The sequence below is a fragment of the Oncorhynchus tshawytscha genome, linkage group LG10, assembly GCF_018296145.1.
Source record: "Oncorhynchus tshawytscha isolate Ot180627B linkage group LG10, Otsh_v2.0, whole genome shotgun sequence".
Taxonomy (NCBI): Eukaryota; Metazoa; Chordata; class Actinopteri; order Salmoniformes; family Salmonidae; genus Oncorhynchus; species Oncorhynchus tshawytscha.
Window position 1 is genome coordinate 27,724,944 of NC_056438.1, and position 27,227 is coordinate 27,752,170.

General features: G+C 42.6%; 2 protein-coding genes and 2 long non-coding RNA genes across 4 annotated transcripts in view; all 4 read left to right on the forward strand.

Moving 5' to 3' along the window:
• The first annotated feature begins 7,985 nt into the window (after positions 1–7,985).
• Positions 7,986–10,452, forward strand: LOC112261054. The gene is made up of 4 exons (XR_002955088.2): positions 7,986–8,049; positions 8,140–8,340; positions 8,434–8,676; positions 8,793–10,452. It is a non-coding gene; the product is annotated as an uncharacterized LOC112261054 (long non-coding RNA).
• A 241-nt stretch (positions 10,453–10,693) lies between these two features.
• On the forward strand, positions 10,694–13,681 carry LOC112261056. The gene is made up of 2 exons (XR_002955089.2): positions 10,694–12,345; positions 12,582–13,681. It is a non-coding gene; the product is annotated as an uncharacterized LOC112261056 (long non-coding RNA).
• A 2,450-nt stretch (positions 13,682–16,131) lies between these two features.
• On the forward strand, positions 16,132–21,535 carry LOC112260060 (dr1-associated corepressor). The gene is made up of 7 exons (XM_024434862.2): positions 16,132–16,561; positions 18,609–18,681; positions 18,990–19,083; positions 19,229–19,351; positions 19,477–19,567; positions 19,717–19,805; positions 20,007–21,535. The coding sequence occupies exons 1-7, from the start codon at positions 16,520–16,522 to the stop codon at positions 20,176–20,178; spliced, it is 684 nt and encodes a 227-aa protein (XP_024290630.1). The 5' UTR covers positions 16,132–16,519; the 3' UTR covers positions 20,179–21,535.
• A 1,554-nt stretch (positions 21,536–23,089) lies between these two features.
• The window catches only part of LOC112261013 (mitogen-activated protein kinase kinase kinase 11), a 29,513-nt gene continuing 25,375 nt past the window's right edge, over positions 23,090–27,227 (forward strand). Inside the window, exon 1 of the mRNA XM_024436374.2 lies at positions 23,090–25,051. Coding sequence (XP_024292142.2) covers positions 24,298–25,051 — 754 coding nt within the window. The 5' untranslated portion in view covers positions 23,090–24,297. The remainder of the gene's footprint in view (positions 25,052–27,227) is intronic.

A 27,227-nucleotide genomic window follows, 5' to 3' on the forward strand; every position in this document is an offset into this window, starting at 1 on the left:
TCTCAATATCTGCAGTGCTGCTTGTGGCATTGTCATTTTGCTGAATCTACCTTGCTTTCGCTTTGAAGAGACTTTTTTGGTAACAGTGGGCATGAGCACCCACTTTCACATTTGTCAATATATCCTAATTGTTCAAATGTATTGCCAATTGGTTCCTTCACTCTTTACATTGGCTTACACAGGAAATAATGGGAGTCTAAAATAGAATTATTACACACTTTTATTAGGTGTTGAACATCATTGACAAAGGTGACTGCAATCATCAAAGGTGACTTTCAATCATGAAAGCTTTAAAAAATATTTAATGTCATGTAATAACATTCAAGTCGATGCTCAAACACCATGCATATTGGTTATTTTTCACCCAGTGGTGTCCTTCAAGTGCTCTGATCTGCAGTTGAAGCGGAATTGACCATAGACTATCAAGGAAGGAGCATAGTTTCCTGTCTGGTGTTTGGCCTAAGATGGGTGTGTTAAAACATGGAAGGCATCCCTTTTCCCTTAGAGATGGGGCCATTTAAAACAAAAGGGATCCACATCAAATTTGAAAGAGAGGGGCATGGGACTATGAACAATCAAAACAAAACAGCTTTCCAATCTTTTTCCATGAACCAGGACAATGGTTTTACTGTAGATTAGCCACGTTTTTCGAAACTCCTCGATGTACATCACATCAATGGAGTTGACTGAACCTCCGACTACATCGAGTCACTGTCAGTCGACATTTGTAAAAATGTACATTCTTAAACCCTTATTGTGTCTGTGTTTGTCCCGTGTAGCTGTGTACCTTTCTTTGTTTGCTGAAATACATACATTTTAATTAAACTTTTGTCAAATACAACCACCGACTGTTTCCTCGGCTACACGGTACAAACATAGGCACAATAAGGGTTATAAGAATGTACACTTTTACAAATATCAACTTGAGGTAGTCGGAGGTACACTCCACTCCGCCCAGAGTTGTCGCAACCCAACACCCCCAACATGTACATACAGTGCATTCGGAAAGTATTCAGACCCCTTCTGTTTTCCCACATTTTGCTACGTGACAGCCTTCTTCTAAAATGTATTAAATTATATTTTTTACTTATCGATCTACACACAATAACCCATAATGACATAACAAAAACAGGTTTTTAGACATTTTTGCAAATGTATTAAAAGTACCTAACATAAATACCTTATTTACATAAGTATTTAGACTCTTTGCTATGAGACTCGTTATTGAGCTCAGGTGCATCCTGTTTCCATTGATCATCCTTGGAATGTTTCTACTTGATTGGAGTCCACCTGATGTTTGACGACGAGCAGATGTCCACACACTTTTGGCCATGTCGTGTATTTGTTTATGGTTGAGCAAAAACTTTCAAGATTTCGGTTGATCCTACTTACTGACCTATTTTCGATTCATCCATCCATTTCTATGTCTCCATAGAAATATATGGATGGGAACAGCCCCCTTTGAACCAAGATAAGGAGATTTCTATCACTCTGTGTGTGTTGGGTGCACGTGTGTGTGTCTGCATGTGAGGGGAGGTCTGTGTGTGTACAGATGTGTGATGACATACAAAGTAACAAAATGTTTGTTTGATGCAGTGTGCACCTGCCAACATCTTGATAGAGGACATAGACGACATCTGTGGGAAGGCGTGGATGTGTGTGAGGACGTGTGTGTATTCTTGGTTTGTAAAGGCCAGAAGCAGAGGATGGTTGAATAAGCACCCTCTTGTGTGTCGATATCTATAGTGTCTCATTTTCACACATGTTCACTCTGACCCCTTGTCTTACTGTCTACTCTCAGTTTTCAGAACCTGGGCATTCAGTGTGTGAAGAAAAAGGATGTGGACGAGGCAGTTTCCTGTAGGCTGCAGACCCAAAAACAACCCCTTCAACAGTGAGTACATGCAAACGCACACACACACTCTGTACGTGGCAGTCCACTGTCATAACATTATTCCAGTTACATAAAGTAATGGACTCCTCCAATCTCATTTTCATGCTTTGTTTACCTGTTTGCTTATCATGTTTTGTCCTCCATTGACCGTAACTTAAAGGATACAGCCAGTGCCATATAGCCAATTTCAGATGCCACACCCATTGGCTTTGTCTGACTGTGTTGTGTTTTGGCTGCAGTTCCTGAGGCGAACGTGTGGGAGGAGTTTAACCTAAATGCAGTGAGGCCTCGATCACTCTGCCTACCGGGGAACTCTGACCTCTGGAGCCCGTGGTGTCCCAGCCCATCTACGACAACAGTGGGTCCGCCATACACACAGATACACGCCCACATGTATGTACACACGGGCGTGCACGTACATACACATGTGAATGCGCACACACACACACCCAATACATTATCTTGATACACGCTCTCCCCAAACACTCACCAAAAACACTCTCCCCAAACACTCACTAAGTACAGACTGGCTCCTTCCTCTGTCACCATGCTGTTTCACTGTGGGGCAATTCCACGATAATGGAATTGCTCCGAAACTGCAATTCTTCACTTAAAATGTATGCCAAACAAAAACGACTGATTTAAAAGTTGAACAAACTGTTACAGCTCTGTACACAAGGACTACTTTCAACAATTTCCACAGAAAATTTTTCAAAAACACATTTACTGGAAGAACTGTGCAGATGCAAAGTTTGGTAACAACATTTCAGTAAAATCTCCCTTCGTTCACTGTCACGTGTGCCACACTCACTTCCTGAACTTGCTTCCTGACTCTCAGCGCACTCGTTACAACAGCGTTTTACAAAAACTCTAAAATATCTGCTTCGAATGAAGATTCAAAGATGTCTGTAGAAGGAATGACATGGCACCTTGAGTTTGAAAAAAACAATTCTGGTTATTGAACCACAGTAAGTGAAGTGGATTTACACCTGATAACAGAATTCCATCATGGGTCCCTGATCTGTACTACACAGACATGCATAATTATGGATATGAATATCATTCTCTTAATGGTGATATATCCTAAATAGGTGCACAAATGTAGAAACATGCAATGTCCTCCGCTGCATATGTTGGTATTATTCAACACGCTGGCTATTATTTTAATGAGCTCCTCCACCATACAAGACAACATTTTGTTCGACAGGACTGAATTTGAGCCAATCATAGACTATGTTTCAGATATTGGGACATCAAAGTACAGCACAGTAGAGCTCAGTAGAGTACAGAACAGTAGAGTAAAGTTCAGTACCAGCACTGGGGTAACTATAGTTTTAACTATGATTTGTGAAAAATAACTATTTTCCAGAGGGAACAAAATGTAAAAATGTAAATACGGATCTGAGAAAGCAACTGCTTTTCAGAAACTATTGGATTGGCTGCCTTCAAGTAACGGCAGGGCTGCATCTGAAACGGCATATTGAAGAATACAATTGAATGAATAGAGCACACACAATCTCCGATACTATTCCAATCAATCTGACAGTCATATTTGAACTGCACAATACATTTCTATCTGAACATTTGGTAAATGTCCATTCTCCTGAATGTCCATTGCCCCATGTGTACATACTCTGGTCAAACCAATTAACCAATGATATTTTCTACAGATAAGTATTAATAAGTTGTGACGCTCAACTACTGAATGACCCTGTCAACGTGCCACTGAAAAGGTTGAAAGCTGCAATTAATTGTATGATACCTGAAAATACTGCAGAGTATTTCAAAGCCGTTTGCAGACATTGCAAACAGCAAGTTGGGTGCTTAAAACAACTTCAAACCTCTTTGTCCATCTGAGGCTAAGTGTTCTTGTTTCAAACAAACTCTATAGCGTATTTAAAGGGATAGTTTACTCAGAATACAAAACTAACATGATTTTCCACTTCCCTTGGCTGTCGTTGATTCAAGAAGGCACTTTTGGGATATTTAATTTCCTTTCAACACTTAATAGCTATATTTGTTATTGTTAGTATTCTCAGTAACATTAATAGTACTGTTCTTTTGCCTGTGTAATAAAACTGCAATTACTTTTGGAGCAACATTTTATGAGCACATTGTTACATAATACGTTGGCAATTTCATTTCATTCATTGCCTAGCAATGAGCAGAGTTTTTGTAACTACTGTAAATAAGTGGAATAGTGACTTCCTTATTGCACTTATGTAATAACTTCATTATTATGAAATTATAGAAGTCCTATGTAGCAGCAATGTTGCTATTGTAATAATCACAAAGTTACTACACATGCAGTGCATTCGGAAAATATAAAAAACAAATTTTGCAACTGTAGAAAAAACTGAAATATGACCTTTACATAAGTATTCAGACCGTTTACTCAGTACTTTGTTGAAGCACCTTTGGCAGCGATTACGGCCTCGAGTCTTCTTGGGTAGGATGCTACAAGCTTGGCACACCTGTATTTTTGGGAGTTTCTCCCATTCCTCTTTGCAGATCTTCTCAACCTCTGTCAGGTTGGATGGGAGCATTCCTGCACAGCTATTTTCAGGTCTCGATTGGGTTCAAGTCCGGGCTCTGGCTGGGCCACTCAAGGACATTCAGAGACTTGTCCCGATGCCACTCCTGCGTTGTCTGGGCTGTGTGCTTAGGGTCATTGTCCTGTTGGAAGATGAACCTTCGCGTCAGTCTGAGGTCCTGAGTGCTCTGAAGCAGGTTTTCATCAAGGATCTCTCTGTACTTTGCTGAGAAACTTTGCTGTACTTTGTTTCTCATGGTCTGAGAGTCTTTAGGTGCCTTTTGGCAAACTTCAAGCGGGCTGTCATGTGCCTTTTACTGAGGAGTGGTTTCCGTCTGACCACTCTACCATAAAGGCCTGATTGGTGGAGTGCTGCAGAGATGGTTGTCCTTCTGGAAAGTTCTCCCATCTCCACAGAGGAACTATGGAGCTCTGTCAGAGTGACCATTGGTCACCTCCCTGACAAAGGCCTTTCTCCCCCGATGGCTCAGTTTGAGCTGGCGGCCAGCTCTATGGAGAGTCTTGGTGGTTTCAAACTTCTTATATTTAAGAATGATGGAGGCCAGTCTTAGGGACCTTCAATGCTGCAGAAATGTTTTGGTACCCTTCCCCAGATCTATGCCTCTACACAATCCTGTCTTGGAGCTCTACAGGCAGTTCCTTCGAACTCATGGCTTGGTTTTTGCTCTGACATGCACTGTCATCTGTGGGACCTTATATAGACACTTGTGTGCCTTTTCAAATCATGTCCAATCAATTGAATTTCCCATAGGTGGACTCCAATGAAGTTGTAGGAACATCTCAAGGATGATCAATGGAAACAGAACTCAATTTCGATTCAAAGCGAAGGGTCTAAATACTGACGTAAATAAAGTATTTTTTAAAATAAATTTGCAAAACATTTCTAAAAAACAGTTTTTCATTTTTCGCTTTGGCCCTCATGTATTTCATTTTAGGCTATAGGCTATATTAAGATTCATATCTAAGAGCCCCACAAACAATGTACTTATGATCATACTGTTTATTTAGACTAATTCAACTAACTGTTTTATAGTTTTTCTTTCTTCATCAAATATTTGGCAGCCATCAAATGATTGAGATTTGTTTTCAAATAAGCACTTGTAATTAGCAAGCTTGCAATTTGTCGAGGGAAGACTTTTGCAAAAACGCTCAAAACAACAAACCGAGCACGCGTTCTGATGACGTGCCATAGCTTCCTCCGAGGCAGCAAAACAATTGTATCACTCCTCTCCCAATTAGTCTTCCAGTAGTAATTTAAAAGTAGCTATTCTACCTCAGTAACCTCCTACTTTACTAAATTACTTTAACCCCTATCCTCTCTGGAGGCAGAAGAGTAAGTATGCCTTAGATGCCATTCTGCCATAGTACCTTTTCCGGAGGCAGCAACATCTATAACATATCTCTGTCTGAGATGCTACGTTCCCCGGAGGCAGCAACATCTATAACATATCTCTATCTGAGATGCTACGTTCCCCGGAGGCAGCAACATCTATAACATATCTCTATCTGAGATGCTACGTTCCCCGGAGGCAGCCATAAACAGTATACGCCATTCTGTCGAAGTACCTTCTCTAGAGGCAACAGATTTTATAATTGTACCTGCTCTGCACATCTCTCACAGTTCCTGCCCTTGGGGTAGCAAGAACATTGCTTACTAGCTTCAACCTTACGCCCGCAGAGGCAGTTAAGTCAACTGTATCACTCCTCCTGCCATAGCTTCCTCTAAGGTTGCAACAAAAAGTGTATTATTCCTATCCCAATGGCTCTTCCTTTCAGGCAGCAAAATAAATAGCAGCAGTAACTTTACTAGATGACTACGACCTTTTTATACTCCCTGGAGGCAGAAGAGTGAGTAGGCCTAACATGCCTTTCTGACATAGTATCTTACCCTTCCCCGGAGGAGCACAGTTCAAATCATACCTTGTCTGCACATCTGACATAGTTCCTGCCCCTGGAGTATTACGCTCTAAGTACAGCTCCCACACATCAGGGCCATTTGAGCACTGCTCTGGATCAAAGCGTACTAGAGCAACATCCAACTTGGATTGCATGGGGTAGGCACTGTTGTCTGAGGCTCCGCTTCTCCCTCACAAAACATTATCTGTAATAATCACATCGTTGTCTCACTCACTCTCTCTACCCTAACCCCGTTCTCTTATTGACTGAAAACTCAATACAGGAGTAGCACATTAAACTCTGAATCTGTACATGGCTCTACATCTACACCGGATGAACATGTGAATAGAGTACATCATCATTACTTCAGTGTTTCAGTACTTAAAGGGATGCTGGTAGCTACCCATAGACTTCCAGCCATTGCGCTAATGCTAGTTAGCATTGGCCCGCGAAACTACCTCTAACTTCCTTCATACTGGACACGGAGACATACAATTGCTACCCACAAGTTCATCTGTCTCTGGGGAAGTAGATTAAGGGCCTCATTGCGAAGTATCCCTTTAAAGTGATAGTTCACTCCAATGTTTTTGCTCCTCAAATGTTGTGTAATGTCGAGTCCACATCCCTTAGTTGAGGATTAGATCCGATTCTATGCCTCAATCCCAAATGATAATAAAAAATAGATGGAGGCTGTCTTTTCCTTTCATATAGAAGGGTTGGTTGTTTAGCAACAAAACCGACACGTGCACAACTATGGGGCAAAACAGACAGAGTTGGCTTATATTGTTTACAACATGTAAACTATATTTAGACTCCAAATGTTTATTGAAAACATAAATACATTTGCACAATGAGCACTTGTCTCTCAAATACATCGTTACAGTTGTTGGTTGGCAAATGTTTTTGCCATATTAGCATTGACATGAAGTAAGTCAAAACACCTCAAAACAAGACATGGTATCAAGAACAAAATACAACTAGCTGAAACGAGCCCCCTGCGATTCCGCACCTATTCGGCTCCATTTACTCTCAGATTTCGAATGCAAACTACAAATCCCTGCAAGCTCCTGCACATCATCTCTAGCTGACACCTTTGCTAACAGGTATTGTGTCAATTTAAAACTTGCACAAAATAGTTAATCCAGAGATTCTTACCTTTGCCCTTCGATTCTGCAGTCTCATCCAGATCACCCTGGCATTTTGTAGTTGTTTATGATAGCCACATTAGCATTTGGGGGAGGGGGGTAAATATAGGCGAATATAGAGAGATTTACACAGTTATCAAAACGTCTCGCTAGGGTAAGCCTACACAAAACACAGCCTTTGTTTGAAGTGTTTCTAAAATCCCCTATGGGGACAATTCAAATCAAATCAAATCAAATCCTTTCTAGGTAGTTTTTCCTAGCCACCGTGCTTCTACACCTGCATTGCTTGCTGTTTGGGGTTTTAGGCTGGGTTTCTGTACAGCACTTTGAGATATCAGCTGATGTACGAAGGGCTATATAAATAAATTTGATTTGATTTGAAAACATCGGACAAACATTTTCTAGTGAACTATCATTTTAAGAGGACTGCAGTGCAGATTAAAGGTGGTCTTTCTATAAGAATGCTGGTTTCATTGTATTTTCTTTCTGCATTCCAGACCCCAGTAATTGTAACAAAATGAACGACTGAAACAGACAGAATTTACAGAAACCTCATACAGGTGACTATTTATTGCTGATAACATTGTTACATTTGATTCAGAGGATGTTTTGAATTATTGTAAGGGTGATTATTATCCTGTGACCCCCAGGCTCTAGTGCTCCGATGTCGGTCTGTTCCAGTGCCGTTTGACAGGGCAGGTGTTTCTGATGGAGGGGGAGGTGCTGTACAAGGCTGTCCAATGGGACGAGAATCTCCTGCATTCTACAGGCCGGACTCATGCAGGAGCCCTGTTCAGACCTTCAGGGGTCTGTCCGTCAGCTACACCTCCCACACTGTGACATTCCCTCTGGTGAGTTACACACCACTCAAACTATCATTAAAAAAATAATCAATACAATGGCTAAATGACACCCAGTGTTTTGTTGATATATCTGTTTTGCAGGAGATGGTCTTGGTTCCCTGTCTGTGGCCCATGTGACTGGTGACAGTGTGGAGGTTTTATCGCCGCTGAGGGTGACTGACACACACACACAGTGGTGAAACACCAGCAACCTCTCCTTATGGGGCCTTGTCAGAAAGTACATACGGGACGCCCTGCTCTCGATCAAGGGGCAGGTGTTGCCTTTCCGATCACTCCAATCAGTTATCAATGTGATCGTCCTGCCATCATGTGCCACTTGAACAGGTAAAAAAATCCCTTCTGATGATTGGGTAACTGTTTTTCTACCACAGGCAGCCAGGTGTGCATTGAGTTTTCAGTGTGAGTACGCTCATTGATAATCACTTCTTATTCTGTTGCAGGTTGAAGCGGCAACAGACAGGGAACACTTGCGTACAGCTCTGTTTCGGACTGCATTCTCACTCGAGGGGAAACATACAGTCTGAAGACTGAAGAGGATAACCGCCAAGGTAGACTCTGACAGGTGTTGCATGCTAATAATGTCACATCTTGATCAGAGTAACAGCTGTACGCTGATGCTACATACTGGATATTCCATGACAATAATTACCTCATGTTAAGTGCACTTTTCTAAATGGTCACTCATTCTGTAAGGTGCGTAGATATGCATGCGCAGCTATGGAAGATGACTAAATAGTCAAGTTCAAATCAGCTGCATCTATTACCTGCCTCTATGTAGTCTCTATAGACAGACGGGTTGCCTCACACGATGTACCAATGTTCCAATATCCGCGTCTGTACAAGTACCTGTGTTAATAGGGACAGAGAGGAGGGGTCGGAAATGGGATGTGCGTTATCGCCTTATCTGGTGACGTCAACGTCGTATCTGCTTTTGCCCTAGCTTTAAACATCCCCGCCAGACACAAAGTACTAGCTAGCTAGCAAGATGGAGAACGCAGAGGTTATTTTTAATGAGTGCAAGTGTCAAGTTCGCGTCATCTACCTTCACTAAAACCACTGCAAAGGTTTTTCCTGCAAACTTTGGTTTTGAATCTCAATGTTCTGGCATGTCTGCTTTCAGGGTACGGAAAGAGTTAGATTTTTCAGGCTTGGCCCTCCTACCCAAACTCGTGATTTTGGTGGGAGAGTTGTCTGTCTAAAGAGGACCCTCCCCTTTCAAAATGTCTAAGAGAATCAGACATCCCCCCCCCCTGGGATTTCCAAGACTGGTCACTGAGCAAAATGACATCAAATTAGTATTATGACATTGTATGCAGTAGGCTAGATGTTAGCAAGAGAGCTTCTTAAATTGATGGCAAGTTTTTCTAAATAATCTCACAAACTAAACCAATAAGCATTTGTCTAATGATCTAGATGAGCGGGGGACTGATTCCAAGTTCAAGACGTTCCAATGCTGCAGGTTTTCGTGTAGCACGTGCCCAGAACGACTTATGGACATTTACAAAATGTGAAAAGGCATTCTGTGGGGTGGGGAAAATAGGATGCTAAGCTGCTGCCGTTATGTCATTTGATCTAGTTGACATTATTTTGCTCTATAGTTTGTATCTCAATTGCAGAATGTACTGCAGAAAATACAAGTTGGTGAAGAATCCATGAACCATTTCACTTTCCCCCCCCCCCCATCATTGTTCTATATGACTGCCACTACGTTCCAAACTACCATACAACCTTTTCAGGTGTTGCTGGATGCAGATACAAAGGGTATGGAGCTAATAAGGCTTCTGAAAAGAGGGCTTGATAGAGAGGTGTGGACGAAGGTGTGGACCGGGCTTGTGTGTCTGCCAGGTAAAACCTTGAAGTTAGTCTGTCAACAAGGTGTATCCAAATCTGATTCATGCCACTGTTTGCCAGGTACTCCCTCTGCCCCAGGTCTATATCCAACCTCGTTTAGAGGGGAAGGATGAAACCCAGCAGGGTTACAGACTTCAAGGACGGACCTCTTGTATTTGAGAAGGGAGTCCGTAAATCCGTCCAACCACCATTCCCACACAGGTGAATATGTATTACACACAGGTGAATACGTCTTCATTTTTCTCCGACTCACAGGTTCTGTGTTAGTGGGAAGGCCTCAGGCTGAGACTAGTCAGACGGGTTCGACAGAGAGGCTGCGTTCTGTGAGGACAGAATTTGTCAATCGGGTGTCAGGACCTGTGCTCGACAGTTTATTGGACAGGCTTCTGCAATGGGAAGTTCTCAATGAACTTGAAATGGAGACAGTGAAGGTGATTCCCGAGAGAGCAAAGAAGGACCGGGAAGTCATAGCCATGGTGCTGAGGAAATGAGCTGCTTCATGTTTGCTAATGAAAACCCATCTGATTGAACTGGACCCCTTGTTATTGAACTGGACCCCTTGCTTGGTGTCCGCTGAAACATTATTGTAGTATGAGGCATTGATGAGCATGACCAATGATGTCTGTGTTCAATAATACATTTGGTCTGTATTTATTGATTATTTTGGAATTAGGGTGTAAGGCTTATCGTTTTTTAAAAATCATTCAGCATACATGTAACCGCAATAGACATCATCTTGAGCACTCTTTGATAAGAAAACAATGTTTAATGTCAGGTTCACATGCTTACCCTAACACTTTTCCTACAGTTATTCAAATACACCATGTAACATGAACTAGTGCCAGTACCGTGCAGTCACATATTCTATATGACATGATAATTACCTCCATGATAATGAGTAATGATGTAATTGATGCTTCAACCATAATAGCTAATCATTTTCACTGTGAACATTCAACGCCATATGTATTTGGACAGTGAAGTCAAAATGTTAAATTTAGCTGTATACTCCAGCATTTTGTATGGCTTACGGCCATTCAAAATGACAATCGGAATTGTATATTACTGACTGTGGGTTATACTAAAGTAGTGGAATATTACCATATACTGTAAAGCAAGACAAGAATACATTGTCATTTCAGGTGATATACATGAAAAAGACAGTAGTCACCTTGGTGACAGATATCTTAGTGTTATGTACAGTTTTACCAAGTATAACTTGTCATTTTAATTTTCAATACATCTTTGGAACAGGAAGGATATTGTTGTTTATAAATGTAGCAGACTCATTCTATATCATGTTAGTAGTGTCAGGAATCAAGGTAAGACCCAGATGCAGACTGTTGAAGTAACACTGTTTATTGTAGAAAACAGGGGCAGGCAAAGACAGGTTAAGGCAGGCAGGGGTCGATAATCCAGAGTATGTCAAAGTTACAGGACAGGCAGAGAAGTCAGGTGGGCAGGTACAGGGTCAGGATAGGCAACCAGGAGTTGACAGGAAAACCGCTGGTAAGCTTGACAAACAAGATGAACCGGCAACAAACAGAACACAGGTATAAATACACAGGGGATAATTGGGAAGATGGGCGACATCTGGAGGGGAGTGGAGACAATCACAAGGACAGGTGAAACAGATCAGGACGTGAAAAGTCGTTTGGAGTCAGTATCTAAAATTTCTGTGTATCTAAAATCCCTATTTCATTTATGCTCATTCACAGTGTGGTTTGCTTTTAGACCAGTGTGATATTATTTCACTTCAGCTGCAGTTAATTTCCCATAATAAATTTAGACGTTTAAAACCTAACTGGGTTGTTCCACGAAATGTGTGTCTTTTACGTCCCTTTGATATTTTAAGTAGAAATGGTGTGCAAATAATGGATTTTAAAAGCCTGTTATTTAAAATGAAGTGCCCTTTAACCTATTTAATCGGTGACCGTAAAAAAAACATTTTCAGTTAAGGCTCTAAAAATGTTACTGAATGATCTATCAGTGCATTTCCAGCAAATATTGAAATAATAAAGGGTCTCGATGAATGACGTGCAGTGTCACATGTTTAGTGTAAATTGTCACATGACCAGAGCTGTTTACTTCCTGGTTGCGCCATGAGAAGAGAATGGCTGCATCAAAGTTCCCAAACAAAAGGTTAGTAAAATACGTTAAAATAAAGTTAGGACAAATAGTTTTGGTACACATCATCTTTAAGGTGTCTAGTTTTGATATATGCATTTGCAATTACTCAAATTTGTTCAGTGTGGTCATAGAATGTGTAAACGTGTTGACGGCAACAATAGTGACCGGCGGGATAACACAGTGCATCTAGGTATACACATACGTAGTTCCTGTTTTACCTAACTTTCTACTCTGTTCTTTCTTTTTAGTTTCACTTTGAGTCAAGTTCTGGATATGTTGGATCGAGGTGACAGCCCAGACAAGGTGTGCAACATTGCAGTTGTCCCTCAAAATGAGAAAGATACTGTCCTGAGTGATTGTGATAGCGATGGGTCAGATATGAACTATGGACAGGACATTTGCCGACCAGGCTGTTGAATGCAAATGCGGAGCCTATGCAAACAGATCATGACAGGAACAACGTTATCAGTGATGATGACCTACTACCCCCCCCATCCACAATCTTCCCCACCCCCCTCCATGGTAATGAAGAGCCAAGGGCCTCTACCCGCCAGAGGGTCCAGTCAGAAGAGCCAAGGGCTTCTACAAACCATAAAGTTCAGCCTGAAGAGCCAAGAGAAAAGCTGCAGGTGGTCAAAAAGAAAGATTGAGCGTTCTAACGATCGAAGAGACCTGCCACTGATGTGATTCCAAAACACATAGTATACAGGCCAAATATGCAAAAATTTGGCACGAAACCACTGAGCCACGGAAGGAGATCTTTACTGGCTGCTACTGTTGAAGATCAGGCAAGATATGACAAAGCTTCTCACTGGCCAATCAACACGATGCACTGGTTCCAGAGAAGTCATCACTGTGACAAACGTACTACCTGTGCATGTGAGAAATGCAAAGTGCCACTGCACATTGAGTGCTTCAAGATATACCATGGACAGTAGAAAAGGAGATAAGACCGAATAGAAAAGTCGATAAAGGGTGAGGAGAAGCAGTACAACGGACTCTAGGAAGAAAAGCACTCTGTCTCGTATAAGCACTCATTGGCCAGTGGCGCTTTTTAAATATATATATATATATATATATATATATATATATAAAATTGTATTTTGTTCAGTGTAGGCCTCTACTTGAATGCATATTATACAGGCTACCTCTATCCTATATGTTACCTTTATGTTCAGAGGGAATGAATCACATGACTGCTATACAGTTGTTAGTGAATGTTGCACTAAAATGTCACAATGACAATGTTACAATGAATATTGCACTAAAGTACAAGTTCAACTGTTACAATAAAGTTACAATATTAATGTTTCAGTACATGTGGCACTAAAGTAACAATGTTGAAATATGTTGATGGTTATTGTCTTTTTGTCTTTGCTCTCAGTATTCATATCGTGTTGTATAAGGGGTTATGTTGTGTAAAATAGTCACACTAGAATGTGACGGGGCATTCTAGTGGCAATGCTGGGGACAGCCAGTGACAGAGTTTTAAATGTGTTAATAACTGGGTTGGGATTTACAAGAACTGATAACTACATATGAGAAATATGTTAATTCAGTATACGTAACATTATCCCACCGGTCACAATTGTGACCGTCCATAAAACACACCTTTTCACCTAAAAATAATGATTGATTACCTCAAAGGGTTACTAATGACACTTGATTTGGATATTTTCATGTCGGAAAATTTTTGGATCAAATGGGTTAATATAGACCACATGGAAAATTCAATACATCTGATTTTTAATATTGTTTTTTAAAATAAAAATAAATGGAATCGAGCTACGCACAGGCAAAATCCTAGAGGAAAACATGGTTCAGTCTGCTTTCCAACAGACACTGGGAGACAAATTCACCTTTCAGCAGGACAATAACCTAAAACACATGCCCAGACAAACACTGGAGCTGCTAACCAAGACACGATGCCCGGGTAGGTGTAAACATCCTGCTTGAAAGACAGCTGGCACTTGACCCCCGTGGCCCGGATGACTGCGTCCAGCCTCATCACCTCATTTTTTGTCCATGAAGTCCTTATTATAGGAACAGATGATGTACTTGCTGTCAGATTTGGGGGTCACACGGGCTCACCTTGGTCAGGGAGATCTTCCCTTCCACGGCTGCTCTGGTCACACACAGGCATGGTCCACCTTGAAGCCTGAGTCCAGGTGCATCAGTCCCTTCCTGGAGAGCACCCTGTGGTTCAGTGCCAGTTCCTTCACAATCTGGAAGGTGACATGTCTCCCGCTGTCCAACAGGCTCTCCCCACTGTCTCCCAGGACAGTGGTCCAGGCCCAACACAGAAATCCAGTTAGTTTGAGTGGGAAACATTTTAAAACCCTGTTCACAAGAACTGCCTTGCAGTCAGTCATTCCCCAGCATGCATGCAAGGAGTTCATGCAACCAAAGATAGAAGCTGTTTTTAGCTTTTTTTGCCAGCCAGCTAGCTCGACGTTGGCATGACAATTATGTCGTTTAGAACTTGCGTGGTATTTATATTGTACACTGAACAAAAATATAAATGCAACATGCAACAATTTCAAAGAGTTACTGAGTTACAGTTCATATAAGGAAAGCAGTCATTTGAAATTAATTTTTATTAATTTTTTTATTTTACCTTTATTTAACCAGGCAAGTCAGTTAAGAACAAATTCTTATTTTCAATGATGGCCTAGGAACAGTGGGTTAACTGCCTGTTCAGGGGCAGAACAACAGATTTGTACCTTGTCAGCTCGGGGGTTTGAACTTGCAACCTTCCGGTTACTAGTCCAATGCTCTAACCACTAGGCCCCCATGTGTGGGCCTGGGAGGGTACAGGCCTACCACTTGAGAGCCAGGCCCAGCCAGGCCGACCCACTGTTAAGCCAGGCCCAGCCAATCAGAATGAGCTTTTCCCCACTAAAGGAATTTATTACAGACAGAAATACTCCTCAGCACCCCCTCAGACTATCCTGCAGGTGAAGAAGCCAGATATGTAGGTCCTGGGCTGGCGTGGTTAGACTTTGCGTTTGCGTTTGTGAGGTTGGTTAGGCTTACTGCCAAATTCTCTAAAAACGACATTGGATGGAGGTTTATTGTAGTGAAATTAACATTAAATTATCTGAAAACAGCTCTGGTGGATATTCCTGCAGTCAGCATTCCAACTACATGCTACCTCAACTTGAGACATCTGTGGCATTGTGTTCTTTGACAAAACTGCACATTTTAGAGTGGCCGTTTATTACCCCAAGCACAAGGTTCACCTGTGTAATGATTATGCTGTTTAATCAGCTTCTTGATATAACACACCTGTCAGGTGGGTGGATTATCTAGACAAAGGAGAAAGTGTCACAGTGATGTAAACACATTTGTGCACAACATTTGAGAGAAATAAACTATTCCTTACAAAAAAAGACAGTAACTAGTGTGCAGTAACTGCAGTCGACTGTGTTTGAACGCAGCATTTGTAGCATCCTGCAGTTATACTGCATTCTAACTAGAGTTACCCTACAGTGTAATGCAGTTATACTACAATCTTTTTTCGTAAGGGTTTTGTATGTATGGGCAATTTCTGGGATCCTATATTTCAGCTCATGAAATATTGGGACCAACATTTTACATGTTGCGTTTATATTTTTGTTCAGTATACATGTATGAACATAGGACAACTTATAATTGCTATAATAATGAAATGTTTTCATTTGCCGAGAGGTTTTAGATGCCAGCTAACAAGTCTAGGGGGTAGCTGGCCTCCTAGCAATGTTTCTGCTCAAGCCTCCATCATGATTTAAATGTCGCTCACAAAACTTTATTGAAACACCCCGTATGCAAAATAGCTTAGCTTAGCTTAGCTATAGTAGCTTGGCTAACGTTATCTAGTAGGAAACGAGCAAAGTAAAAGTTGGGTTATGGGCTTTTAACTGTTTGTCACGTTGAGCCTGCAATGTTGGATTTTATCTCAACGCGACAGTACTTTGATAATGCAACAATCTGCGTTTGTTTGTTATTTCACACTCGAGTGCTGTCTATTTGACCAGAGTGCAGGCTAGAAGAATCCGACGGAACGTGAGACCCTGCGGAACATCTCGAGAAGGCTACGCGCTAGGCTAGCTAGCTAGCTACCTACCTACCCATTTGGGTGCGGGTTGGAGGGACATATAATAACAAAATATCGAAGATTGTTTTAAGTTAAACAGTTCATAAAATAATGCCCAGCAAAAAGAAGAAATACAATGCGAGATTCCCCCCGGTAAGTAGTTAAGCTTTGCTTGCTAAGCTGATAGCTAATTAGCTAACTGACTTGATGATCTAAATCTGTGGAATGCTAGCTAGCTTGCTAACTTTAGATCAACAGTGCACTCATTAATATGATTTGTTCTAGGTATGTTGCTAGCTAGTTAGCAGACAAGAAGATAAAGCTAGTTAGCTGGATAACTTTGCAGTTAACAATGCGTATCTACAACTCTAGCTATCTAACTAATGGTAACGTTAGCTACCTAAGCTAGCCAGCCAGCCACTTGGGAGGGTGGCTATTAAAAAGGCATTGCTAGCTTGGTTTGTTCATTGTTATTATTAAGTTTGCCAGCTGTACTAACTGATAGACGAGATTTAGTTATTGACCTAAACAAGTATTAGTTAGCCTGTTAGCTAGGCCTGCTAGGGGGTTGTATCATTCAGAATAAGTGAGACATGATCGGAAAAATTGGAGGATGTGGCTAGCGTTGTAAATGCTTGCCAGATACTAGCATAAGTTGTCAACAAACCAGTCCGCCTAGGAATGTCATGATACACTACATGACCAAAGGTATGTGGACACCTGCTCGTCAAACATCTAATTCCAAAATCATGGTCATAAATATGGAGTTGCCCCCTCCCTCCCCCTTTTCTGCCATAACAGCCTCCGCTCTTCTTGGAAGGCTTTCCGCTAGATGTTGTAATATTGCTGTGGGGACTTGCTTCCATTCAGCCACGAGGATTAGTGAGGTTGGGCGATTAGGCCTGGCTCGCAGTCGGCGTTCCAATTCATCCCAAAGATGTTCAATGGGGTTGAGGTCAGGGCTCTGCAGGCCAGTCAAGTTCTTCCACACCGATTAACAAACCATTTCTGTATGGACCTCGCTTTGTGCACGGGGGCATTGTCATGCTGAAACAGTTGCCACAAAGTTGGAAGCACAGAATCGTCTAGAATGTCATTGTATGCTGTAGCGCTAAGATGAACCATGAAAAACAGCCCCAGACCATTATTCCTCCTCTACCAAACTTTACAGTTAGCACTATGCATTGGGGAAGGTAACGTTCTCCTGGCGTCCTCCAAACCCAAATTTGTCCGTCGGACTGCAAGCTGTTGAAGCGTGATTCATCACTCCAGAGAACGTGTTTCCACTGCTCCAGAGTCCAATGGCGGCGAGCTTTACACCACCAGCCAACTCTTGGCATTGCGCATGGTGATCTTAGGCTTGTGTGCAGTTGCTTGGCCATGGAAACTCATTTCATGAAGCTCCCGACTAACACTTCTTGTGCTGACGTTGCTTCCAGAGGCCATTTGGAACTCTGTAGTGACGAATTTTACCCGCTAGAGCACTCAATGGCTCTTTCTGTGAGATTGTGTGGCCTACCACTTCGCGGCTGAGCCGTTGTTGCTCCTAGACGTTTTCAATTCACAATAACCGCACTTACAGTTGACTGGAGCAGCTCTAGCAGGCCAGAAATTTGATACGTGGACTTGTTGGAAAGGTGGCTGAAATAGCCAAATCCATTAATTAGAAGGGCTGTCCACATACTTTTTATATATATATATATATATATATATGTACCTGCTGCCGCTACTGTCAAATCTTGCTGAGCGAGGTAGCTAGATGTCTTTATTGTTGACCACCACCTTGACTTCACGTGTGAGACAGACGGGGCAGAAGCCAAGAAGGTGCACAGTGGTCTCTAGCTTGGTAGGACAAAAGGTAGCAACAGCATCAAAATAAATAGGCCTATGGATTATATAATCGTCACCATAACAAACAACTATCTCCCAGTGCGGGTGTGTGATCTTTAGCTACCTATCGAGGTCATCACTTCTGCGCAGTACCTAAATCCTCAGATGCAAACGGATGGGAATAGACCTAGTTGAAAGTTATTTCGGGCATTTCTGTTGATAGCCTAGTTTATTTGTTATCTAAATATGGTCAATGTGCTGGGCGTGTGTGGTTGGTTGATCAATTAGTAACTTGGCAATTATGCAGATACTCTAATGGTAGTAATCTTCAATGCGCTCTCTCACTGACCTCTTCCCATTTTGATTACAGGCCAGGATTAAGAAGATTATGCAGACTGATGAAGAGATAGGCAAAGTGGCTGCCGCTGTTCCTGTCATCATATGTATCCGTTCTTCTCACCTGAACGCTTCATCTGTATTTCATTGCAAGTTCACATGAACTGCATTTCAAAACGTGTATTTTATTGCCAATGACAATATGGAGATTATAGGGTTAATTGTTTGTTGTGCAGTTTGAATGAAAAGTCATATGACTCACTGTTTTGACTTTTGAGGGGTCGTGTGCCTGGTAAGAGTCTAGCAATCACTCTTGAGTCGTTGCGAAATGTCTAACTGTTCAGTTATTGAAGCCCAAATATACCACTTTGGTCCTGTGTGGCTAGTGTCTACCTCCCCTTAACTCAACCACCAGCACGAGTTCTGGAGCTGTTCCTGGAGTCTCTCCTGACGAAAGCCTGTCAAGTCACCCAGTCCCGGAACGCAAAAACAATGACGACGTCACACTTGTATGTCATGTATTCAGTTATCGGTGTTGGTTATAAGTTCAGTAGGGCTACAGATTGTAATGTTCAGCGTTCTTGTCTATCGGTGCTTTTTTGAAGCGATGGGGACGGTATTGTCTTTTTAAACCGTGTGTGTGTGTCTTGGTAGAAAACAGTGCATTGAGCTGGAGCAGCAGTTTGACTTCCTGAAGGACCTGGTAGCGGCAGTGCCTGACATGCAGGGCGAGGGAGAGGACAACCACGCAGAGGGAGGGGAAAAGGTTGCACGCAGGTAACGGACCCCGAACGATACTAACTGTTGACTTGGATAGGATATTACTGATGGTCTACTAAAGCTTTGTGTGTCGGTGAATGTGTGAATTATGCAATCTTGACTTTGTACTTGGTTTCCTCCAGAGGTCGAAAGCCGGGGTCAGGCCGCAAGAACGGAGGAGTTGGCTGCAAGGGCAAGGACAAGAAGCTATCAGGCACAGAGTCAGAGCAAGAGGTGGGTGTTGGCCTTAAAACAGTAACATTTTATAGAGGGCAATGTTAGTTAGTTTGGTTTGGTGGCCAATTGAAGTTATCAGGTGTAATTGGGGGTGGTGAGGATGTGAGGATAGAGGTTTATTTAGCTTTTCGTTGCCATGGGAACAGGATGACTCCGAGGACAGCGAGACAGACGAGGATGAGGAAGACGGGTCTCAGTCAAGCACAAACCTGCAGCCACAATCCCGATTCCACAGGTAATGGACATGGACAGGCGCGCACACACAGTTAACCACCACGCAACTGTACTCTTTGCTAATGTGCTTTCCTGGGTCGTATTCGGGCATTAACTTTCCATTTCACACAGTTTCAAAACATTTTCTTAACTGAACATGACCCTTTTGTGTGCGGGTACTATTACTAAATGTGTTGTCCCCCTCTTCTGCCCTGTGCCACAGCCCAGACACCATGCCACCCCAGTACCTCCACATGGGCACCGCACAAGGGGGCCTGGCCATGCCCCTGGGCTCCTTTGCCCCCCACCCCTCGCTGATGGGCACCGCACCCGCGCCTCCCCCCTCCATGCCGCACAAAGATGAAGACGATGATGATGAAGACTATGACTCTTAGCTCCCCCCAGCTCTTTTTACCTTTAATTTTCTCTTAAGTTTTTCTCTTCTGTGGCTGCATTGAGAAAGAGGTGAGTCTGGGCAGATGCTCACATGCGGCCCATTGTTAAGGAAAAGCCTCCAACAACTGGCAGTAAGGTGTGTAGACATGACAGCCGGCACCACTGAAGATGAGTAATCGGTTGTATATTGTGTTTAATTATTTGTTATTTTATTGTGGAGGGAAAAAAAATGAACCAGGTTGTTTTATAAAGACAGGTGGTTGTTCTATTTGGAGTAAAAATGTCAGTTGATGTTCTGAAAGGCCCCCAGCCCAAGTACCGGTTTGATTAAGTCCCCCATTGTAGTTTGCACTTTGGTTATTCTCTCATCTCTGTTTTCTGCATACGTCATTGGTGTTCAACAGACATATCACTCCAGCTCCATGTCCACTTCTTCAACGTCTGCTCTGGTTCAGTTGAGATGATCCAACTGTAATGCCTGTGCAGCCTACGTAGCCTCATAGAATACTGTACACACAGACACCTTCTCGAGGTGAAGTCAGAGCAGCGGTCGGTCGTATTTTGAAAGGGATCAGCACTTTCCTATAGCAAAGGGAGATGAGATGATTGTCTGTGAGGATTCTGAATTTGGCAGAGCGGTTAGATCTTGGTCTTGCTTTCGGAGTTGGCCGTTATTGCACGTGGCTATTCCAATTGTTAGGGTGTGGGTAAGGAGATGTGTTTTACTGTAGGTTATGAATTCTTCTCAATGTGACTTGAGTTGATGATTTTCCCCTTTTTTAATGCAACTTTTTATGACGATAATTGATCCTCCTGAAGACCTTGGCCGTTTGCTTACGTCAACCATATTCACATGTCATTATGCTAATGATTACAACTCCAATTGGTTGTTTTTGTTGATTTGAAATATGAGTGACAAGTCACTGCTTTTGTGGTAAAATATGTTGTGTTGTACCCCCCCCCACCCCCCCAACTATCTCCTTCTTGAAGACAGATATTTCTGTGCTGGCTATTCTTATCTGAAATGTACTGTGATGCTCCTCCTGGACCATAACTTTGTTTTTAAAGTTGTTAAACCGCTCACCTTTTCGCCTATAATTTGTTTTCAAAAATATATCGTCCCCCTACTTGGAATAAAATTCTCCTTTGTATTGTATTTTTTTTCTTCTCTCTTTTAGATTGTTTTAATGTACACATTGAAACGCAGAGAAGGATAGGGCTCCCGTTTCAGTGTCTCTTGATATGAAATGTTTAAAGGTAGGCCGTTGAACTTGACGCTGTATGTAAAATTTTAACATTCTTTTATTTTGTATGGGTGAAATAAAGTTCGGATTTCAATAAAACACTGCCCAACTAGTTTTTTTTTTCTTTTACATTAAACAGCATGAGATATTTTACCAAGCGTATTTGTGATATTACAAGCCACAATGCCATACGCTATTTGTTGTTGAGTCCATTGAAACTGGCAATGAACTTCATTCCATTGGCACCTAAGTGAAACATTGCACAAGGCTTCACCTTACGACTACACAGGAGTGTAAACACATTGTTTGAGTTCAACCCAAACCCATCCTACATTCTCTGGACTTCCCATTCCCATATGGAAAATCTGTACATTTCTCTCTAAGCCGCCTTCATGTCTCCTCCAAATACTTCCTGTCTCAGACTCCAGGTATAGAATGGAAATGGCCGACCATGCATTAGTACTCCTACGAAGTGTGTATAAACGTTTAACAATGGATGTTTGTCACCACAGCTGATGTGATGTGTGTTTTCCCCTGTCAAGGCCATGTTGTTATCAACAGAGTCGGCAAGGTGATTGAAGTGCAAGCCAGCACAGGTCTGTTCTGTGGGAGAGATTCCCATGGAGGGAAGATTTGATTCGATTAGAAACACTGAACAAAGAAAATACTCTTTCTGAAAAGACAGTTCATTTTTTTGTTCTCCGTGTGCACTGTGAACCCACACCCTTCCCTCCCCCCCCTCTGAGTTTGGTTTCATATTGTAAATGTAACAGCAGGCCTGGCTCGGCCACCAGGCCACAAAAACAACTGCCTTCTTCCTGCACAAGTGATGAGTCAGCACTGGGTAGCAGGGGGTGGGGGTGTTTGGCCGGGGTTATGGGAGGGGATTTACTTTCAGGGCGGCGGAGCAACAAAGGCCTGCCGTGGGGCAGGGGAGCCATCAAAGGTCTCAGAAGGAAGCACACTGTTTCCACACAGCAATACAGGGCAAAGGTGCCCTAGGTGGCAAAGTTTCAGGTTTCGTCTGTCTCAGACCCAAATAGCGTGACATGTTTTATGTTTATTCAATAGATGCACCTCTTCAGAGAAACAGCTACACTAAAGTGTTTTATGTACACTTTTGCATATTACACCATGCATAATCAACCTCATTAGTATTGGAGACTATGTAACCTATTAAAGGCCTTATTAACTTAATTATATTTATATCTCAACATTTGCACGTTGGACCACTAACTTGCCAAATACGAGTGTATTTATTTCTCACACAGATATTCCAGTGAACCTCAAATATAGAAAACGGGAATTAGTCCGCATATTACTGCTGCCTCCACCAGAACGCGAGTTGCGTTGTTTCTGTCACCTGGGGCGTATTCATTCAGCCGATTCTGTTGTAAAACATTTCTTCAATGTAAGCAAACGAAAAGAAATGGGGAGTGACCTAACTGAATTTGTCCAAAGTAAACTCTGGGTTTAGTTGCAGAACGGAAGCACTGTTTGGACTAATGGAGAGTTCGTTTTGCATGGCCCCGTGCCCCGGGTGAGTGGAGATAATATTGAAGGACCAATGGAATGGTCAAAAATCTACTGACTCCGCCCAGGGGCACCGGACCATGAAACACGAAATCGCCCAATGATTAAACCCCTGACGCTTTCTTCTTTTCCTGCTGGGAAAAAAGTTACTAAACCACACCCTCTTCTCTGACTGTAGGCACAGACGTAGAGTGGTTCGAGAACGGAACGACGGATAAAGGAAGTTGGGGACATGATAACAATAATGCATCTATCATGACGCTTTTTGGACATCGGTAATAACAACGAGCTTGTCGGAGCTTGGCACTAAAGTATCGTTACGCACGACGGACAATACATGATTTGTTTCCGGTGTGCGGTTCTCTTTAAAAAAAAAAAAGTAGACTCAGAAGCAGGATCGTGCAGTTCTTCCTGTTGCCAACTCGGTGGATATAAAGTTCTTATGGAATATACCGACTTGTACAATTGAGACATTGTATATCACCACCGGGCGAGACAGCAAATATGCATACAGTTGGGCAAACGGATGTGAGATTTGTTGACAGAACGCATAGAAGTTTCGTCCAGATACCGTTGGTCGTGCTGTGGGTTTAGGGCGAGTTGGTCAGCTTTGAAATTTGCGGTAAAGCACGGGGTTCGCCTGACTGAACGCTCCTTTCCTGCTATTCTTCTCGTCTTTTCAGCGCTTCCTGCTTATGACGGCCACGGCACTTAATGGCTAAAAATACAGACAGCTCTAAATGGACAACTAAATGGAGTTGAGCTCTTTTGTTGAGGTTATTATTGTCCAATGTTCTGTATATTTTACAACCACCTGATGCTAATTTTAGTGACTGATCCATCCAGTTCTCTTCACAGTCTTAGTTTTGTTATAATGGAATAAGTTCCCCTTTATTTCAAATTCCAATCTCAGCACATACTCATTGGTTAATATGTGACTGTGTGGTATAATAATAGAGTAATTAAGTGAGCTATGTGCTCAAACCACACATTGAAACACCACATAAGTTAGGTATCAACTTGCTTTATGGAGACAACTCTGCCATTTTACAAATTGGAACACTTTGGCAGAACTGGTCACATCCATGGCCTTTGTTTGATCGTTGCCAGCTCCAATGGAAACATAAGCAGTCCATGTCGAGTCGTATGAGAGGCGCTTTTTATCCTGTTATCTTTGAACACTGTTGTGTTTCTGTTGGCCAGGCCTTCGAACGCATTTCACGGGTCCCTGATGAACCAACTAGACACAGAGGAACGGGAGAGTGGTGCAATAAAGTACTCTATTGTGCTTTATTTTGGAAAATCTAACCCAGTGTCTGAGCATTTGCTCATTGCGGCTCCATGGAGCCGCTGAAGACCATTTTTACCCGCGGCCCACTGTCAAACTGGAAAGGTTTGGATCAATCGCAAAAAGGGAACTTCACCAATACTGTGTGGACGGCTTTATTCGACTATGAGGCGTCCGGTAAAGACGAGCTCACCCTCCACAAAGGTGACCTGGTGGAAGTCCTGTCGCTGGACTCTGAGATATCCGGTGACGAGGGCTGGTGGGCGGGCAAGGTCAACAACAAAGTGGGCATCTTCCCCTCAAACTACGTGTCCTTCAAGCCCCCTTCATATGGGAAACTGCAGGGCACTGGGGTCGGGGAGCTTGGACCAGCCGTGGTGGGGGAGTTCGAACCCGAGGCTGTGGATTTCAGGGAGCTGAGCCTCGAGGAGGTCATTGGGGTCGGAGGCTTCGGCAAGGTGTATCGCGGTACGTGGAGAGGTGGGCTGGTGGCCGTGAAGGCGGCCCGCCAGGACCCGGACGAGGACATCAGCGTGACGGCCCAGAACGTGCGTCAGGAGGCCCGGCTGTTTGCCATGCTCACTCACCCCAACATCATCGCCCTCAAAGGGGTTTGCTTACGGGAACCCAACTTGTGCCTCATCATGGAGTACGCATCCGGTGGCGCACTGAGCCGAGCACTGGCCGGGCGGCGCATCCCGCCGCACGTCCTGGTCAACTGGGCGGTGCAGATCGCCAGGGGCATGCTCTACCTGCACACGGAGGCCATTGTTCCTGTCATCCACCGTGACCTTAAGTCTAACAACAGTAAGTCCCTGCACTAGGCCCGTCTATGTCCAGAGCCTTTTTTTGTACACGATGCACAGTGGTTAGAACATTGTTATAGACAACACCTAGTGAGACCCAGAAGGTCATATCCAGGTGAAAACAAACTATCAAGTTCAGTTTCACCTGGACACTTGGCTCTGAGTGAAATGCTGGTATGCTACCTATTTGCTGGGGATCTTGGCCTACAGGACTCAGGCAGGGGATTGTCAGGACATGTGCACTGCAGGCTAGGGTATATGTTGTATCACCACAAGATACACCACACAGTTTGCCTTTGACAAAGCTCAACCCCCCACACACACACACAAAAACTACAATATTGACTTTAATAGCTCACAATTTACATTTTAGACAAATGCAATTTTTCAACCACACACTGCTACACACACACACACACACATCACAACTTCTGCTACCAGACTTATTATACTGCTCAATTTATACACTTGTCCCCCAATACACGTGCAAATATATGGACTACATATTGTGCCTTCTGTTTTATACTTGCTCAAATGTATTATTCTATTCTACTGCCATTTTACTTTAGGTTCATATTATAATTTCTTATTGTTGTTTCATTGTCGAGAAGGAACCTGAACGTAAAGCGTTTCGTTGGACGATTTATACCATACTTATCCCGTACATGTGACTCATTTAAAGTTTCAACTTGATTGTGAAAGTCTAGTGAGCATTTCTCGATAACGAGACCAGCTGCTTCGCGAGCAAAAGGTCAAGAATTCTAGTGGATGCATTTCAAGTCCTTCACAATTCACCCTTTGGACTTGTGGGAATAACAGTGATATAGGTGTTTTGGACTCTGGCCACGTAGACCTATACCATGGACCTTATACCACATCAAATAGATGTAGTGAAGGTGATACAGAGAGAATTCAACTCTCTCAATCCATAACAAACGGTTGTTGGAACTGTCAGGCTGAGTGTGTCTAAGTGACATTGATAGTCAAAACACAAGGCCACCTGAATTCACACACCGAGGCAAAACCATTATTATACCTTTTGACAAGTCTAATAATCCGTGTCAGAAGCTCAGCAATGTTCAGGGTTTGTAATTGTTCAGCGTCCCCTCTTTTATCGTTTGTTCAAATCACCAAATAATCCCTCTGAACAGCCATGTTACCTTACGCAAAATATCAAGGATATTTTTTTTTTTTAGTTTGACTAGAGACCGGCACCACTTAGAATATGGGCCTTGGTGGGTCGGCGTTAGTAGTTTTATACCCAGTTTCACGGTTTTCAGGTCACACCTATCCCTAGTTAGGCCAAAGTATCACTGTTTTCAGTACATATTCATTGATTCTCACAATGCACAATCCTTTCACTTGTTCCACTGCACCTTTCCTCTCTCAACCCCCGACTTGTGCTTCATGACCCAGGACAATTACTTTTTCACTTTAATATGTCTGCCAAACAAAGACCATTGATTTCAAAGTTTAACCAACCATACAACTCTATGCACAGGGACTATTTTGAAACATTTCCCAAAAAAACACATTTAGTAGAAGAACTGTGCAGATTAAACTTTGGGTAACGGAATTTCGATAAACTCTTTCTCAGGTTTTTATGCGACCATGTTTTCCAAAAACTCTTAAATATCCACTCCGAATTAAGATTGAAAGATGTCTGCAGAAATAATGGAGACTGACATGGCACCTTGAGTTTGAAGAAATCTCTAATTAACTCCAGCAAGTGAGTTGGATTTACACCCAGTAACAGAATTTCATCATGGGTCTCTTGCCTGAACTAAAGAGAAATGGTTGAAAATGTAATTCTCCTCATGTTTCACAAGTTTTGACATCACAGCGCAGAACAGCAGAGTACAGTAGAGTACAATGCAGCACATCAGAGAGTACAGTACAATATACTGTACTATACTCTACTCTACTTTTCTGTACTGTACTACTGTAGTGTACTGTACCCTACTGTGCTCTACTCACTGTACTGTGCTTTGCTATCCAAACTTGTGAAATATACTCGTGAAGTATCTATGACGGGGTCCAGATTTGGTCCGGTCCGTCTGTGGACGTTATTAACATCAAGGCCAGGGTGGACTGACCAAATTTCATCTACTTTTCACAATCCATGGACTTCTGGTGTCGGTCTGTGCTCAGTGGTTGAGGATGCTGGTTACAGTCAA